Source organism: Salmo salar, chromosome 14 (genome assembly GCF_965601325.2).
Source record: "Salmo salar chromosome 14, fSalSal1, whole genome shotgun sequence".
NCBI lineage: Eukaryota > Metazoa > Chordata > Actinopteri > Salmoniformes > Salmonidae > Salmo > Salmo salar.
In genome coordinates this window covers 48,487,999-48,507,310 of record NC_138304.1, presented here as the reverse complement: position 1 = coordinate 48,507,310, position 19,312 = coordinate 48,487,999, and the positions used below count along the sequence as shown (strand labels likewise).

At 43.2% G+C, this 19,312-nt stretch overlaps 1 protein-coding gene across 2 annotated transcripts in view; it reads right to left on the bottom strand.

Annotated features, from left to right (window-relative positions):
* The window catches only part of scn12aa (sodium channel, voltage gated, type XII, alpha a), a 95,898-nt gene that overhangs the window by 32,168 nt on the left and 44,418 nt on the right, over window positions 1-19,312 (bottom strand). For both annotated transcript variants that reach the window (XM_082961024.1, XM_082961023.1), the window contains 8 exons: window positions 13,829-13,970; window positions 13,109-13,306; window positions 11,984-12,163; window positions 11,008-11,400; window positions 10,675-10,816; window positions 7,752-7,990; window positions 4,392-4,565; window positions 3,412-3,768 (listed from right to left, as the gene is read on the bottom strand). In XM_082961024.1, the coding sequence (XP_082817150.1) occupies window positions 3,412-3,768; window positions 4,392-4,565; window positions 7,752-7,990; window positions 10,675-10,816; window positions 11,008-11,400; window positions 11,984-12,163; window positions 13,109-13,306; window positions 13,829-13,970 (1,825 nt within the window). The remainder of the gene's footprint in view (window positions 1-3,411; window positions 3,769-4,391; window positions 4,566-7,751; window positions 7,991-10,674; window positions 10,817-11,007; window positions 11,401-11,983; window positions 12,164-13,108; window positions 13,307-13,828; window positions 13,971-19,312) is intronic.

The following is a 19,312-nucleotide window of genomic DNA, read 5'->3' as shown; positions in this document are numbered from 1 at the left end:
CCAGTGTGGATATACCAAACGCCACTCCACTCCAGTGTGGATATACCAAACGCCACTCCAGTGTGGATATACCAAACGCCACGCCACTCCAGTGTGGATATACCAAACGCCACTCCACTCCAGTGTGGATATACCAAACGCCACGCCACTCCAGTGTGGATATACCAAACGCCACTCCACTCCAGTGTGGATATACCAAACGCCACTCCACTCCAGTGTGGATATACCAAACGCCACTCCACTCCAGTGTGGATATACCAAACGCCACTCCACTCCAGTGTGGATATACCAAACGCCACTCCTCTCCAGTGTAGATATACCAAACGCCACTCCACTCCAGTGTGGATATACCAAACACCACTCCAGTGTGGATATACCAAACGCCACTCCACTCCAGTGTGAATATACCAAACGCCACTCCAGTGTGGATATACCAAACGCCACTCCACTCCAGTGGGGATATACCAAACGCCACTCCACTCCAGTGTGGATATACTAAACGCCACTCCACTCCAGTGTGGATAAACTAAACGCCACTCCACTCCAGTGTGGATATACCAAACGCCACTCCACTCCAGTGTGGATATACTAAACGCCACTCCACTCCAGTGTGGATATACTAAACGCCACTCCACTCCAGTGTGGATATACTAAACGCCACTCCACTCCAGTGTGGATATACCAAACGCCACTCCACTCCAGTGTGGATATACTAAACGCCACTCCACTCCAGTGTGGATATACTAAACGCCACTCCACTCCAGTGGGGATATACCAAACGCCACTCCACTCCAGTGTGGATATACTAAACGCCACTCCACTCCAGTGTGGATATATCAAACGCCACTCCACTCCAGTGTGGATATACTAAACGCCACTCCACTCCAGTGTCGATATACTAAACGCCACTCCACTCCAGTGTGGATATACCAAACGCCACTCCACTCCAGTGTGGATATACTAAACGCCACTCCACTCCAGTGTGGATATACTAAACGCCACTCCACTCCAGTGTGGATATACCAAACGCCACTCCACTCCAGTGTGGATATACTAAACGCCACTCCACTCCAGTGTGGATATACTAAACGCCACTCCACTCAAGTGTGGATATACCAAACGCCACTCCACTCCAATGTGGATATACTAAACACCACTCCACTCCAGTGTGGATATACCAAACGCCACTCCACTCCAATGTGGATATACTAAACGCCACTCCACTCCAGTGTGGATATACCAAATGCCACTCCACTCCAGTGTGGATAGACTTGTTGGCACTGGACACGCGACTAGGATAATGCCATATATGTTGTATGTACTTTGTAGAGGATAACAGATGGTTAGTATGTTGTCCAGACTGAATCTGTTTTGAAGTTTGCTTATAGTAATCTGCATGTCAAACCGGTTACTATGACAACGTAGCCGCCATTTTCGGAGATATGATTGGGTCTTGGATGGCCCACACGGACACTGTACATGGAATCATTGTCGTAACATGGTGACCATAACAGACAATGCAAACCTTTTAGTTATTTCCTAGATCAATCCTCTCACACTGTCTGAAAGCACTGGTTTCTCAGAGTATGTCTATACTATTGACTCCTAAATAATCCAGTGTGGAAAACCTCTCTCCATTCTTCTGCCTCCTCCCCAATAGAAACAGATTTATGGAACAGCGGGGACTGTGAAGAGACACACACACAGACACAGACACACGATAAGACACACACTCTACACACACATTCACATGGATGTTGTATTGTAGATATGTGGTAGTAGAGTAGTCTGAGGGAACACACCAAATGTGTTGTGAAAAGTGTCATGTTATATTTTAAATTGTATATAACTGTTGCTGGTTCCCAGGAAGAGTAGCTGCTGCCTTGGCAGGAACTAATGGGGATCCATAATAAACCCCAGGAAGAGTAGCTGCTGCCTTGGCAGGAACTAATGGGGATCCATAATAAACCCCAGGAAGAGTAGCTGCTGCCTTGGCAGGAACTAATGGGGATCCATAATAAACCCCAGGAAGAGTAGCTGCTGCCTTGGCAGGAACTAATGGGGATCCATAATAAACCCCAGGAAGAGTAGCTGCTGCCTTGGCAGGAACTAATGGGGATCCATAATAAACCCCAGGAAGAGTAGCTGCTGCCTTGGCAGGAACTAATGGGGATCCATAATAAGCCCCAGGAAGAGTAGCTGCTGCCTTGGCAGGAACTAATGGGGATCCATAATAAACCCCAGGAAGAGTAGCTGCTGCCTTGGCAGGAACTAATGGGGATCCATAATAAGCCCCAGGAAGAGTAGCTGCTGCCTTGGCAGGAACTAGTGGGGATCCATAATAAACCCCAGGAAGAGTAGCTGCTGCCTTGACGGGAACTAATGGGGATCCATAATAAACCCCAGGAAGAGTAGCTGCTGCCTTGGCGGGAACTAATGGGGATCCATAATAAACCCCAGGAAGAGTAGCTGCTGCCTTGGCAGGAACTAATGGGGATCCATAATAAACCCCAGGAAGAGTAGCTGCTGCCTTGGCAGGAACTAATGGGGACCCATAATAAACCCCAGGAAGAGTAGCTGCTGCCTTGACAGGAACTAATGGGGATCCATAAATACAAATACAAAACACTTACAGAAACTCTCTTTCCCTCCTTCTCTCTCCTCCCCAATAGAATCCCTTACAGAAACCCTCTGTCCCTCCTTCTCTCTCCTCCCCAATAGAATCCCTTACAGAAACCCTCTGTCCCTCCTTCTCTCTCCTCCCCAATAGAATCCCTTACAGAAACCCTCTGTCCCTCCTTCTCTCTCCTCCCCAATAGAATCCCTTACAGAAACTCTCTTTCCCTCCTTCTCTCTCCTCCCCAATAGAATCCCTTACAGAAACCCTCTGTCCCTCCTTCTCTCTCCTCCCCAATAGAATCCCTTACAGAAACCCTCTGTCCCTCCTTCTCTCTCCTCCCCAATAGAATCCCTTACAGAAACACTCTGTCCCTCCTACCCAATAGAATCCCTTACAGAAACCCTCTGTCCCTCCTTCTCTCTCCTCCCCAATAGAATACCACATCCATCACATCATTTGGGCCAAACGACAAATCAGACCAGATCTTGCGATTGTTTCCATAAACCTCAGAAGAACTCTGTAATACTCCTGTTCTATCAATGGCCTTTTCAGATCCCATTCCTCAATCAGAAGGTTGTGCAACAGGACAACTAATTGTATCCATAATTCCACATCCATCGCATCCTTTATGCCAAACAATCTTGCTGATATTTCTGTAAAACAAAAACCTCTAAACTCATTCCAATGCATAATAATCCTGTTCTATCGCATGTGTGTGTCTTTTGTCCGACCTTCACTCTTTTTGTTAGATCTGATCTCTACATTTCAGGTTTCTCAATGGATCTACTCACCACCAGGTTTCCTATGACCATCACCAGCATGAAGACTAGGATGCAGAGAGGCTGCCCAGCCACCTCCATACAATCCCACATGGTCTCGATCCACTCGCCACACAGCACCCGGAACACGATGAGGAACGAGTGAAAGAAGTCCTTCATGTGCCAGCGGGGTAACATACAATCCTTAGAGATCTTACACACACAGTCCTGGTAGTTCTTGCCGAACAGTTGCATGCCCACCACGGCGAAGATGAAGACGATAATGGCCAGAACCAGGGTCAGGTTTCCCAGAGCGCCCACGGAGTTACCGATGATCTTGATCAGTGTGTTCAGGGTGGGCCATGACTTCGCTAGCTTGAACACTCGCAACTGACCGACACACAAAGAGACAAATCAATTAGCACATTTAAATGATCGAATGATGTTATGTTAATTATGTTATGTTACATAATGCTTAAAAAAAAATGACCAATATAAAACATTTTACATTATGTGAATAAAGGATTATAATGCAGTCCCCTGCAGTAAAGGAATGGCACATGACGTTATCATTGGATTGCTGTGTGCATATGGCTTGTACACAAGTAAACAGCGTCTCAGCATCTAAATCAGAGTCCTTGTGTTTGACACATATCTGATCCATTTTCATGTTGCTCGTAATTGAAGTGATTCCACTAAAATGTGTCCCCCACTCTCTAAATCGCATTGATACCATGACTCAATCATTGTAATGCACAACAGATTACGCCACTGTGGGGGAAGGAGGTGCAGGTACATACTAAGCTTGAAGTTTCTCACCCTCAAACATATCATCAAGAGGGAATCATTATTTTGATGTAGCATTTTTGTTGTTGTTGTTGATTGGGTTAAATAATATATACAGTTATTTAAACTAATTATAACCAATCAAACAAATCAAATATATAATAAAGGAAATAGATAAATAAAATGATATCAAATTAAATGAAATGTCTGCGTGACAGTGACATTACCAGTCTGAAGGAGCGCAGGACAGACAGTCCCTCTACGTTGGACAGGCCCAGCTCCATGAGGCTGAGACAGACAATGATGCCATCAAACATGTTCCAGCCCTGCTGGAAGTAGTAGTACGGATCCATGGCTATCAGCTTGAACACCATCTCTGCTGTGAAGATCACCGTGAACACCTGGGAGAGCACACAGATAATACCCAACCAATACACAACCATCACACAACCAATACACAACCATCACACAACCATCACATCACACAACCATCACACAACCATCACACAACCATCACATCACACAACCATTACACAACCATCACACAACCATTACACAACCATCACATCACACAACCATTACACAACCATCACATTACACAACCATCACACAACCATCACATCACACAACCAATACACAACCATCACATCACACAACTATTACACAACCATCACACAACCATCACACAACCATCACATCACACAACCATTACACAACCATCACACAACCATCACATCACACAACCATCACACAACCATCCCATTACACAACCAATACACAACCATCACACAACCAATATACAACCATCACATTACACAACCATAACAGAACCATCACATCACACAACCATCACACAACCATCACACAACCATCACATCACACAACCATCACACAACCATTACATTACACAACCATAACACAACCATCACACAACCATCACGTCACACAACCATCACATAACCATCACACAACCAACACACAACATCACACAACCATCCCATTACACAACCATCACACAACCATCACATCACACAACCATCACACAACCAATACACAACCAACACACAACCATCACACAACCATCCCATTACACAACCAATACACAACCATTACACAACCATCACACAACCATCCCATCACACAACCATCCCATTACACAACCAATACACAACCATTACACAACCATCACACAACCATCCCATCACACAACCATCACATCACACAACCAATACACAACCATCACACAACCATTACACTACCATCCCATTACACAACCAATACACAACCAATACAGACCCAGTGTACAACCATGATCAGCCATGACTCGTTCTCATTCTGTTAATTCCTTGGTTGATCTGGATTCAATAGACTGGTGTTGATCTGGGTTCAATAGACTAGTGTTGGATTCAATAGACAAGTGTTGATCTGGATTGAATAGACTGGTGTTGGATTGAATAGACTAGTGTTGATCTGGATTCAATAGACTGGTGTTGATCTGGATTCAATAGACTAGTGTTGGATTGAATAGACTAGTGTTGATCTGGATTGAATAGACTAGTGTTGATCTGGATGTAATAGACTGGTGTTGATCTGGATTGAATAGACTAGTGTTGGATTCAATAGACAAGTGTTGATCTGGATTGAATAGACTGGTGTTGGATTGAATAGACTAGTGTTGATCTGGATTCAATAGACTGGTGTTGATCTGGATTCAATAGACTAGTGTTGATCTGGATTGAATAGAATGGTGTTGATCTGGATTCAATAGACTGGTGTTGATCTGGATTCAATAGACTGGTATTGGATTGAATAGACTAGTGTTGATCTGGATTCAATAGACTGGTGTTGATCTGGATTCAATAGACTAGTGTTGATCTGGATTGAATAGACTAGTGTTGATCTGGATTCAATAGACTGGTGTTGATCTGGATTCAATAGACTGGTGTTGATCTGGATTTAATAGACTAGTGTTGATCTGGATTCAATAGGGTAGTGTTGATCTGGATTCAATAGACTAGTGTTGATCTGGATTCAATAGACTAGTGTTGATCTGGATTCAATAGACTAGTGTTGGATTCAATAGACAAGTGTTGATCTGGATTGAATAGACTGGTGTTGGATTGAATATACTAGTGTTGATCTGGATTCAATAGACTGGTGTTGATCTGGATGTAATAGACTAGTGTTGGATTGAATAGACTAGTGTTGATCTGGATTCAATAGACTAGTGTTGATCTGGATTCAATAGACTAGTGTTGATCTGGATTCAATAGACTGGTGTTGATCTGGATTGAATAGACTGGTGTTGATCTAGGTTGATCTGGATGGAATAGACTGATGATCTGGATTGAATAGACTGGTGTTGATCTGGATTCAATAGACTGAGGTTCATCTGGATTGAATAGACTGGTGTTGCCAATTTGAGGGAAATATATTTACTAAAGTTTCAATTTTTTTCAGAAATCCCTGTTGAAAGATGTATTCCTTGTTTATTCACTTCTGATTCTGGGATTCTACAACCCTAGCTTCCATTGTGTCTGATTTTACAACCCTAGTTTCCATTGTGTCTCATTTTACAACCCTAGTTTCCATTGTGTCTCATTTTACAACCCTAGTTTCCATTGTGTCTGATTTTACAACCCTAGTTTCCATTGTGTCTCATTTTACAACCTTAGTTTCCATTGTGTCTCATTTTACAACCCTAGTTTCCATTGTGTCTGATTTTACAACCCTAGTTTCCATTGTGTCTCATTTTACAACCCTAGTTTCCATTGTGTCTGATTCTACAACCCTAGTTTCCATTGTGTCTGATTCTACAACCCTAGTTTCCATTGTGTCTGATTCTACAACCCTAGTTTCCATTGTGTCTGATTTTACAACCCTAGCTTCCATTGTGTCTCATTTTACAACCCTAGTTTCCATTGTGTCTCATTTTACAACCCTAGCTTCCATTGTGTCTGATTTTACAACCCTAGTTTCCATTGTGTCTCATTTTACAACCCTAGTTTCCATTGTGTCTGATTTTACAACCCTAGTTTCCATTGTGTCTGATTTTACAACCCTAGTTTCCATTTTGTCTCATTTTACAACCCTAGCTTCCATTGTGTCTCATTTTACAACCCTAGTTTCCATTGTGTCTCATTCTACAACCCTAGTTTCCATTGTGTCTGATTTTACAACCCTAGTTTCCATTGTGTCTGATTTTACAACCCTAGCTTCCATTGTGTCTGATTCTACAACCCTAGTTTCCATTGTGTCTGATTTTACAACCCTAGTTTCCATTGTGTCTCATTTTATAACCCTAGTTTCCATTTTGTCTTGTAGGTTATGTGACTACTATTTCCGTAACTGTTATGTGATTGTGGATAGATGGTAAGTAGTTTATTCATTGTAATAATACATAAAGAAAACATCTTATCCGTTGTAATGTGATAACTATACTTATTTACTGTTTATATGAATCTTTCATTAAAAACATTTTTTCACAAAATAGCCTTAACATGTTGAGTGAATATTGTGATCATTGTGTGATAGATTGTAAGTGTTGTTATTAATTGTAAGAGTCATATAATTCTGGAAGTCCTTACCAGGTTGCCAACAGAGAGCACATTGTTGAACTCGTCGGTCATGGGGTAGTGTTCCAGGGCCATGAAGAGGGTGTTGAGGACGATACAGATGGTTATTGCCAGGTCTAGGAAGGGATCCATAACGATCATCTTCACATACTCCTTTACCTTCAGCCACCACGGGCACCTGTCCCAGATCAGGTACGCCTTGGCAAAAGTGTACCAGCAGGGGGGGCACTTCTGACGAGACTCCTCCATCTCTGGGTGGCAGAGACCAGACACAGGGGTTAAGTTGTAATGGTTTTAGGGCTGTGTAAAATTCCACAAACTTTCCCACAGTTCCTTGGGTTTTTCAAGAAACTTGGTTTAAGGATTGTCTCCTTGCTCAACCAAGATTTCTGAAAAACCTGAGAACTTTTGGGAACGATTGTGGAAGCCCAAGCTGTTTTAAAGGTAACACTTTATATTTATAAATAATTTATAAAGGATTTATAAACTTTTAATAAGTAGTTTATAGATATTTTATAAATCTGTCATAATTTATTAACTACAAAGATATGAAACATTGAAACACACACACATTGAAACAACTTTTCATTTAGCTCCTTGCCAAAGACTATGACTGGTAATAATAACAGTTCTGGTTTTAAAATGCTTGATAGGATTACCTTTTACATCCTTATTGGCTTGTTGAGAGCGTTAACAGTCCAGTCAGCTAGCCATCAGTTAGTTATGACTTAGTTATACGTTCGTTTTGAGCTAGTTGTAGATTAACTTGTAAATTATAAATTAGATATAAGTTAGTTATACATTTATAATGAAGTCATAATGAGTTAGACATTTATAATGAGGTCATAATGAGTTAGTTAGACATTTATAATGACGTCATAATGAGTTAGTTAGACATTTATAATGAGGTAATAATGAGTTAGTTAGCCTGTTGGGGATAGGCGGCAGTATTTGCACGGCCGGATAAAAAACGTACCCGATTTAATCTGGTTATTACTACTGCCCAGAAACTAGAATATGCATATAATTATTGGCTTTGGATAGAAAACACCCTAAAGTTTCTAAAACTGTTTGAATGGTGTCTGTGAGTAGAACAGAACTCATATGGCAGGCAAAAACCTGAGAAGATTCCTTACAGGAAGTGCCATCTCTGACCATTTCTTGGGCTTCTACACTCTCTTTATTGAAAACTGAGGATCTCTGCTGTAACGTGACACTTCCTACGGCTCCCATAGGCTCTCAGAAGGCAGCAAACCGGTGAATGATGCTTTTGGAGCCCCTGGCTGAAAAACATTAGCGCATTTGGATAGTGGTCGATCAGAGGACAATGAGACTGAGGCGCGTGCACGAGACGACACCATGTTTTTCTTTTTTCATCTTTGAACTGAAACAGGGTTTCCCGGTCGGAATATTATCGCTTTTTTACGAGAAAAATCGCATAAAAATTTATTTTAAACAGCGGTTGACATGCTTCGAAGTACGGTAATGCAATAGAATTTCAGAATTTTTTTATCACGAAACGCGTCGGGCGCGTCACCCTTCGTCACCCTTCGGATAGTGTCTTGAACGCACAAACAAAACAGAGGATATTTGAACATAACTATGCATTATTTTGAACCAAACCTACATTTGTTATTGAAGTACAAGTCCTGGAAGTGCATTCTGACGAAGAACAGCAAAGGTAATCACATTTTTGTAATAGTAAATCGGAGTTTGGTGAGGGCCAAACTTGGTGGGGTTCAAAATAGCTAGCCATGATGGCTGGGCTATCTACTCAGAATATTGCAAAATGTGCTTTTGCCGAAAAGCTATTTTAAAATCGGACATAGCGATTGCATAAAGGAGTTCTGTATCTATAATTCTTAAAATAATTGTTATGTTTTTTGTGAACGTTTATCGTGAGTAATTTAGTAAATTCACCGGAAGTGTTCGGTGGGAATGCTAGTTCTGAACGTCACATGCTAATGTAAAAAGCTGGTTTTTGATATAAATATGAACTTGATTGAACAAAACATGCATGTATTGTATAACATAATGTCCTAGGGGTGTCATCTGATGAAGATCATCAAAGGTTAGTGCTGCATTTAGCTGTGGTTTGGGTTTATGTGACATTATATGCTAGCTTGAAAAATGGGTGTCTGATTATTTCTGGCTGGGTACTCTGCTGACATAATCTAATGTTTTGCTTTCGTTGTAAAGCCTTTTTGAAATCGGACAGTGTGGTTAGATTAACGAGAGTCTTGTCTTTAAAATGGTGTAAAATAGTCATATGTTTGAGAAATTGAAGTAATAGCATTTCTAAGGTATTTGAATAACGAGCCACGGGATTCCACTGGCTGTTGAGTAGGTGGGACGATTTCGTCCCACATACCCTAGAGAGGTTAGACATTTATAATGAGGTCATAATGAGTTAGACATTTATAATGAGGTCATAATGAGTTAGTTAGACATTTATAATGAAGTCATAATGAGTTAGACATTTATAATGAGGTCATAATGAGTTAGACATTTATAATGAGGTCATAATGAGTTAGTTAGACATTTATAATGAGGTCATAATGAGTTAGTTAGACATTTATAATGAAGTCATAATGAGTTAGTTAGACATTTATAATGAGGTCATAATGAGTTAGACATTTATAATGAGGTCATAATGAGTTAATTAGACATTTATAATGAAGTCATAATGACTTAGTTAGTTAGACATTTATAATGAGGTCATAATGAGTTAGTTAGACATTTATAATGAGGTCATAATGAATTAGTTAGACATTTATAATGAGGTCATAATGAGTTAGTTAGACATTTATAATGAGGTCATAATGAGTTACTTAGACATTTAGAATGAAGTTATAATGAGTTAGTTAGACATTTATAATGAGGTCATAATGAGTTAGTTGGGCGTTAAAAGAGCCTCTGTAAATTGACCTCTGACCTCTGAAGGTACCCTCACCATCCATGGCATCGCTGAGGAAGCTAATGGAGCTCAGACCGCGTTTCCTACGGAGGGGAGGCTCTGCAGCCTCGGGGGAGAGCTGGGCCGGCTTGGCACTGGACTCTTCTATACATGTGGGCTCCTGGAAGAACGGGAGAAACAAAGTTTGACAAACACCGGCCAATCAAACAATCAATCAATTCAATCAATCACATTATATTTACATAAAGATTTTTACAAGAATATTTGTCACCACAGACTTCAATACTACAACAGGGCTCACTTGAAAAAAGCCCTGGTTTTAAAAGAACACATTTTAAAAAGTTCACAAACTTTATCTTCTTTGACCTTCTCCATGCTGCAGGCGGGTAGGGAGGTGGGGGTGTGCAGGCCGACAGCGGTGACGCCGTTCTGGTCCAGGGAGATGTTGAGACGTCCGTTGATGTTGAGACTGGGGGTGAAGACCTGGGAGCAATGGCTCCTCACGCTGCCTGTCCTTTTGTGCTTGTGTTGCCAGTTGGGGCCGATGGTGGAGCCTGCCCTGCTCCTCCCCATGACGTCCCCATGAACACTGTACTCGTCATCCCCGAAGTCGGCATCGGAGGTGGTACAGGGTCTGAAGGAGAAGATACTGGCCTGGCTGCCACGGCGCGTGCTGAGAGGGTGGGACGACATGGCAGCAAGGAGAGGGTGGACGGGCATGGGAGACGTGGGAGGCAGGGGGGACTGGAGGTAGGATAAGGAGGGAGAGAGAGGGACAGAGAGAGAGGGAGAAACAGAGAGGGTGAGACAGAGAGCGAAAGAGAGAGTTAGTTGTAGAAGATTTTTAAATGTTAACCTTTATTTAACTAGGCAAGTCAGTTAAGAACAAATTCTTATTTACAATGACACTGGGCCAATTGTGCCCTGCCCTATGGGTCTCCCAATCACGGCCGGATGTGATGCAGTCTGGAATCGAACCAGGGACTGCAGTGTCTTAAACCGCTGCGCCACTCGGGACCCCAAGTGGTGCAGCAGGCCTTGATGGGTGCTACACATTGGTAGTGAATAAGGTGAGTTTGCCTTATTGTGATTGTTAAAAGGCTAATCAGGAACATGATGATGCTAAACAAGGTTCTAATCAACATTCCAACTTTCCAAGACGGACACGTTGCTAACTACAAATCCCTCTGACAGTTCAGTAAGGTGTGATATGTGCTTGTCTCACCAAGCTACTTAAAGATGAATGCACTAACTGTAAGTTGCTCTGGATAAGAGCGTCTGCTAAAACGACCAAAATGCAATGTAATGTAAAAAGTGTCTGTCGTACCACCCGCTCATCCAGTGGATCAAACTTCTCATCTGCTTCGTCCTCTGGATCCTCGGACAGCATCCTGTGAGATCTTCTACTGGCTGTCCGTTTCAAACTACTGCCCACTTTTAGTTGAAACGGTGACAGCTCTGGAGACATGACCGAGTCTGTCTCCTGCTGGATTCTTCTTTCTGCCATCTTCCCCACCGGTAGAGAAACAAGTTCCGTTTACACGGTCAAAACAATAACTGATAACATAATGACCTTCTATCTGTCCTTTACCATTGACTTTAAAGGAATTTAACACACATTCTAGACAGATCTTAATTAGTAGTGCTTATTACAATATTCCTAAAATGTAATACATACTTTAATTTCCTGAATTGGCAAAAGAAAAACAAAAAGAAAAACAAAATAAGTAAGAGGATGTTTTAAAAGAAACGTTAAACCAGAGCCATACATCATATAGAGAATATATTACAACATACTGTACATGGTCCTAATGTAAACCAGGGTTGGGGCCAATTTGAATTGAAGACAGTCAATTCAGGAAGTAAACTGAAATATTAATTCAATAATTAATTCATTCAACTGAAAGGGAAATGTATTTATTTCAGTGATTTCAATTTGAATGAACCCTAGTCCAGATGTAGCCTAGCTACCCTCTGTTCTCTGTATAGGTGCTGTACAGTGCTAATAAAGTTGCAATTCAAATTGCCCAATGTTGGGACAATAAAGCTTTCTGAACTTGAATCTGGATAGAAAATGTCTGCCTTCCGAAAACCTACAACCTACCGTCTGAATACAAACCTATCGTCTGAATACAAACCTACCGTCGAAATAAGAACCTATCGTCTGAATACAAACCTATGGTCTGAATACAAACCTACCGTCGAAATAAGAACCTATCGTCTGAATACAAACCTTCTGTCGAAATAAGAACCTATCGTATGAATACAAACCTTCTGTCGAAATAAGAACCTATCGTCTGAATACAAACCTTCTGTCGAAATAAGAACCTATCGTCTGAATACAAACCTTCTGTCGAAATAAGAACCTATCGTCTGAATACAAACCTATCATCTGAAAACAAACATATCGTCTGAATACAAACCTATCATCTGAATAGAAAACCCAACCTACCCTCTGTTCTCTGCGTACATGTTCCATGGCCAGCTGGAACTCTCTCTCCTTCATCCAGGCCTCCTGGATGGTGGCCTGGTTCTGTTCCTCGTAGGCCATGGCAACCACCGCCAGGATCAGGTTGACCAGGTAGAAGGAACCCAGGAAGATGACCAGCACAAAGAAGATCATGTAGGTCTTCCCTGCTGAACGCAGAGTCTAGGAAGGGCCAGAGATACAGCAGGTTAACACACACACTGAACGCAGAGTCTAGGGAGGGTCAGAGATACAGCAGGTTAACACACACACTGAACGCAGAGTCTAGGGAGGGTCAGAGATACAGCAGGTTAACACACACACTGAACGCAGAGTCTAGGGAGGGTCAGAGATACAGCAGGTTAACACACACACTGAACGCAGAGTCTAGGGAGGGTCAGAGATACAGCAGGTTAACACACACACACACACACACACACACACACACACACACACACACACACACACACACACACACACACACACCAAGACACACACACACACACCAAGACACACACACCAAGACACACACACACACACACACACACACACACACACACACACACACACACACACACACACACACACACACCAAGACACACACACCAAGACACACACACACACACACACACACACGCGCGCGCGCGCGCGCGTGCGAAGCACCCAGCTCATAACAGTGTATACAGAGTATTGTAGGTTGTGTACCTGATGATAGAGGTTCTCCCAGTAGTCTTGGGTCATCAGCCGGAACAACGCCAGGAAAGCCCAGCCAAAGCTGTCAAAGCTGGTATAACCATAGTTAGGGTTCCTTCCTATTCTCAGACAGTCAAATCCCTCAGGACACTTCCTGCAACACACAGCATCATGCTAGGATTAACACATGACACAGCAGTATTCTACCCAAGGTGGGGGGGGGGGGGGGTAGTTTTCATTTCTTCCAGGTACAATTACATACAGTCCTTATTCAGGTTTTTTTTGTTGTTTACTTTTAAAATGTATTACTTTTTAATGTGGTATTAACATAACCAGTCATTATGTTTTAATCTGGTCGTCAAACAATCACTTCAATAGGATCCTGTAAGCCTGGCTGCCGGCACACATTCGTTACTCTAAAATAACTCCTGCATCCAATACAGTTACACTGTGCACCCATCATTTGATAAATAGAAAGAATCATCTGTAACAAAACACTAAGAAGTGAAAGACATTCTGTGATTCTGCATTCATCAGGTCTCTACACTTGTAAGCTGAATTGATGGGTCCACTGTCCGTACCGCTCGGTCTTGGCCGCTCAAATTTCACTGTTATTGTTGAACCATACCACATTTTGGAGCGGATTCCATTCCTTTTTCAAGTCCATTCGGAAAATGTTACATACGTGTGATATGCAGTAATTACAAATAGTAGTGTAATAGTAAGTTTTCATGGCATCTTTGAGTTAATTATTGTGATAGGCTCATGTTCAACTAGTACGGCGTACCCCCACCATTTATTTTGCTGGGGACACACCATACCAGCCAGTACCGGCTTACTTTCACCGTTGATTTTACAACCCAAAACAGAGTAACGGTGGTAATGGACAGCTTAGAGCTAACACTGATGAAGGTTAAACCAACTCTGCACAGAAATTAAAAAAACTCCTATAGAGTTCAATTCAACACTGTTTCAGATAACATTTGGTCCCAGTCTACATAGTGTTAAAGTTACTCTACAGGTAGTGTCACATTTTCAGAGTTAATTTGACTCAAAATGGTGTTAAAATTCACACATAAACGTTTTTCAGTTGAATTTGAGTTTGAGTTGAATTTACACTGCAATGACTGCAAAATGTAACACTGATTGAATTCCGACACTAGAGCTCATTGACTCATCATAATGTTGAAAATACTCATCCTGGGTTAAAATAAGTCAACACTGTAATTTTTACACCCCCTTTTTTACTGTGTGGGCTGTAATTTTTTTATGTTTACATAAACTAATGAGCAAGGCTCCCATCTCCAAACTTTGTCACCACAGTCAGATTGCATTACTGCAAATGTTGAGAGAGAGAGGGAAAGAGAGGGGGGAGAGAGAGAGAAAAAGATCTGAGAGAGAGTGGGAGAGAGAGAGAGAGAGAGAGAGACAGATGGGACAGAGGGGGAAGAGAAGGAGAGAGAGAGCTGAGAGAAAAAGATCTGAGAGAGAGTGGGGGAGTGAGAGTGGAGAGAGAAGGGTGGGGGAGAGAGAGAGAGATGGGGGAGCGAGAGAAAGAGCTGAGAGAGAGTGGGAGAGAGAGAGAGAGGGAGAGAGAAAGCGAGAACAAGCTGTGTGTGGCTGATATGTCAATCTGAGAGCTGAATAGAGAGGAGAGGAGAGGAGAGGAGAGGAGAGGAGAGGAGAGGAGAGGAGAGGAGAGGAGAGAGAGGAGAGGAGAGGAGAGGAGAGGAGAGGAGAGGAGAGGAGAGGAGAGGAGAGGAGAGGAGAGGAGAGGAGAGGAGAGGAGGATGGGTAATAAGAATGTATTTCTAATCCCCCACAAAAATATGCATTATTTCATTTTATTTTATTCTTTTTTTGGAACTCAGTCGGGGTCTCAACTTAGAATAGCAGAATAGGTGTTCGTTTGAAATGTGGTTGTGCATCAGAAGTTCTTCTCTTGTTTTGTCAGTCACTGACAGTCACTCAATTAACCATGTCAGCTAACTCTTTTTAGATTGGTAAGTTAGTGTAGCCAGTTATCTAAACTTGTAGTTATCATGGCTGAATACCGGCCCGGCACACAGGGCACGTGCCCAGGGGCCCTGACCTCCAGGGGGCCCTGACCTCCAGGGGCCCTGACCTCCAGGGACCCTGACCTCCAGGGGACCCTGACCTCCAGGGGGCCCTGACCTCCAGGGGGCCCCCAGTTGATTTTGTTAGTCACTCACACTCAGATATCATTACCACGGCATAAGTCATGACAAAATGTATAGAACGGCCGGAAATGTGCTTTAAAACTGCGTGAATTTCTCTCCGCTCCATGACAAAATGTATAGAACGGCAGGAAATGTGCTTTAAAACTGCATGAATTTCTCTCCGTTCCATGACAAAATGTATAGAACGGCAGGAAATGTGCTTTAAAACTGCGTAAATTTCTCTCCGCTCCATGACAAAATGTATAGAACGGCAGGAAATGTGCTTTAAAACTGCGTGAATTTCTCTCCGCTCCATGACAAAATGTGTAGAACGGCAGGAAATGTGCTTTAAAACTGCATGAATTTCTCTCCGCTCCATGACAAAATGTATAGAACGGCAGGAAATGTGCTTTAAAACTGCGTGAATTTCTCTCCGCTCCATGACAAAATGTGTAGAACGGCAGGAAATGTGCTTTAAAACTGCATGAATTTCTCTCCGCTCCATGACAAAATGTATAGAACGGCAGGAAATGTGCTTTAAAACTGCGTGAATTTCTCTCCGCTCCATGACAAAATGTGTCAAAAACGTAGATTTTTGTCTCCACCGTCAAGATGGGGGCCACTAAAAAAAACGAGCTCGTTTTAAAGCCCCGAAAAGGCTAGAGCTGACCCTGGGGCACATTAAATGTAATCATGAAGAGAGAGAGAGAGAGAGAGAGAGAGAGAGAGAGAGAGAGAGAGAGAGAGAGAAAGAGAGAGAGAGAGAAAAAGGGAAAGAGAGAGAGGGACAGAGAGGGGGGGGGGGGGGGGGGCAAGCCTGGTCCTGTAACACCTCACCTGGTGTACACAGCTGCTTCCTGGAGTTATTACCCCATGATTTATTCCAGAAAAATCACAGGTGCAAATGTAGCACAGGGGCAAGTTACACTGATATAACACTATATACAGCCTAAAGCCCTAAACGGTTGAGCTGCCTTATGGTGTTCTGTCCTGGTCCAGTGTACTGAAAGAGTTGTTTCATTACCCTAGCAGGTCCTAACATGTTCAGACTTTGCCTTTGTTTTGGTTTGTTTGTTTGTCAATTAGGATGTGCAAGGTGAATATGTGGTCTCTCTCTCTCTTTGTCTCTCTCCTTATAGGAAATAGCTGCAGATCACCATGTTGTTGTCCGGTGGCAATTTTTATGAATTGTTTAGCAGTCTAATGGCTTGGGGGTAGAAGCTGTTGAGGAGCCTTTTGGTCCTAGACTTGACGCTCCGGTACCGCTTGCCGTGCAGTAGCAGAGAAAACAGTCTATAACTTGGGTGACTGGAGTCTCCGACAATTTTATGGGCTTTCCTCTGCCACCACCTATTATATAGGTCCTGGATGGCAGGAAGCTTGGCCCCAGTGATGTACTGGGCCGTTTGCACTACCCTCTGTAGCGCCTTACGGTCAGATGCCGAGCAGTTGCCATACCAGGCGGTGATGCAACCGGTCAGGATGCTCTCGATGGTGCAGCTATAGAACCTTTTGAGGATCTGGGAGCCCATACCAAATTTTTTCAGTCTCCTGAGGAGGAAAAGGTTTTGTCATGCCCTCTTCACAACTGTCTTGGTATGTTTGGAGCATGATAGTTCGTAGGTGATGTGGACACCAAGGAACTTGAAACCCTCTACCCGCTCCACTACAGCCCCGTCGATGTCCTGTAGTCCACGATCAGCTCCATTGTCTTGCTCACATTGAGGGAGAGGTTGTTGTCCTGGCACCACACTGCCAGTTATCTGACCTCCTCCCTATAGGCTGTCTCATCATTGTCGGTGATCAGGCCTACCACTGTTGTGTCATCAGCAAACTTAATGATGGTGTTGGAGTCGTGTTTGGCCACTCAGTTGTGGGTGAACAGGGAATACAGGAGGGGACTAAGTACACACCCCTGAGGGGCCCCTGTGTTGAGGATCAGCATGGCAGACGTGTTGTTGCCAACTCTTACCACCTGGGGCGGCCCGTCAGGTAGTCCAGGATCCAGTTGCAGAGGGAGGTATTTAGTCCCAGAGTCCTTAGCTTAATGATGATCTTCGTGGGCACTATGGTGTTGAACGCTGAGCTGTAGTCGATGAACAGCATTCTCACATAGGTGTTCCTTTTGTCCAAGTGAGAAAGGGCGGTGTGGAGTGCGATTGAGATTGCGTCATCTGTGGATCTGTTGGGGCGGTATGTGAATTGGAGTGGGTCTAGGGTTTCTGGGAGGATTCTGTTGATGTGAGCCATGACCAGCCCTTCAAAGCACTTCATGGCTATCGACGTGAGTGCCACGGGACATGAATCATTTAGGCAGGTTACCTCCGCTTGCTTGGGCACAGGGACTATGGTGGTCTGTTTCAAACATGTAGGTATTACAGACTCGGTCAGGGAGAGGTTGAAAATGTCAGTGAAGACACTTGACAGTTGGTCCGCGCATGCTTTGAATACACGTCCTTGTAATCCGTCTGGCCCAGCAGCTTTGTGAATGTTGACCTGTTTAAAGGTTTTCTTCGCATTGGCTACTGATAGCATTATCACACAGTCATCCAGAACAGCTGGTGCTCTCGTGCATGCTTCAGTGTTGCTTGCCTCGAAGCGAGTATAAAAGGCATTTAGCTCGTTTGGTAGGCTTGCGTCACTGGGCAGCTCGCAACCGGGTTTCCCTTTGTAGTCCGTAATAGTTTTCAAGCCCTGTTACATCCGACGAGCGTCAGAGCCGGTGTAGTAGGATTCAATCTTAATCCTGTATTGATGCTTTGCTTGTTTGAGGGTTCATCTGAGGGCATAGTGGGATTTCTTATAAGTGTCCGGATTAGTGTCCCGCTCCTTGAAAGTGGCAGCTCTAGCCTTTAGCTCGATGCGGATGTTGCCTGTAATCCATGGCTTCTGGTTGGGATATGTACGTACGGTCACTGTGGGGGCGACGTCATCGATACACTTATTGATGAAGCCGATGACTGAGGTGGTGTATTCCTCAATGCCATTGGATGAATCCCGGAACATATTCCAGTCTGTGCTACCAAAACAGTCCTGTAGTGTAGCATCCGCGTCATCCGACCACTTCCGTATTGAGCGAGTCACTGGTACTTCCTGCTTTAGTTTTTGCTTGTAAGCAGGAATCAGGAGGATAGAATTATGGTCATATTTGCCAAATGGAGGGTGGGGGAGAGCTTTGTATGCATCTCTGAGTGTGGAATAAAGGTAGTCTAGGATTTCTTTTTCCCTGGTTGCACGTGACATGCTCGTAAAAATTTGCTAAAACTGATTTAAGTTTGCCTGCATTAAATTCCCCGGCCACTAGGAGCGCCACTTC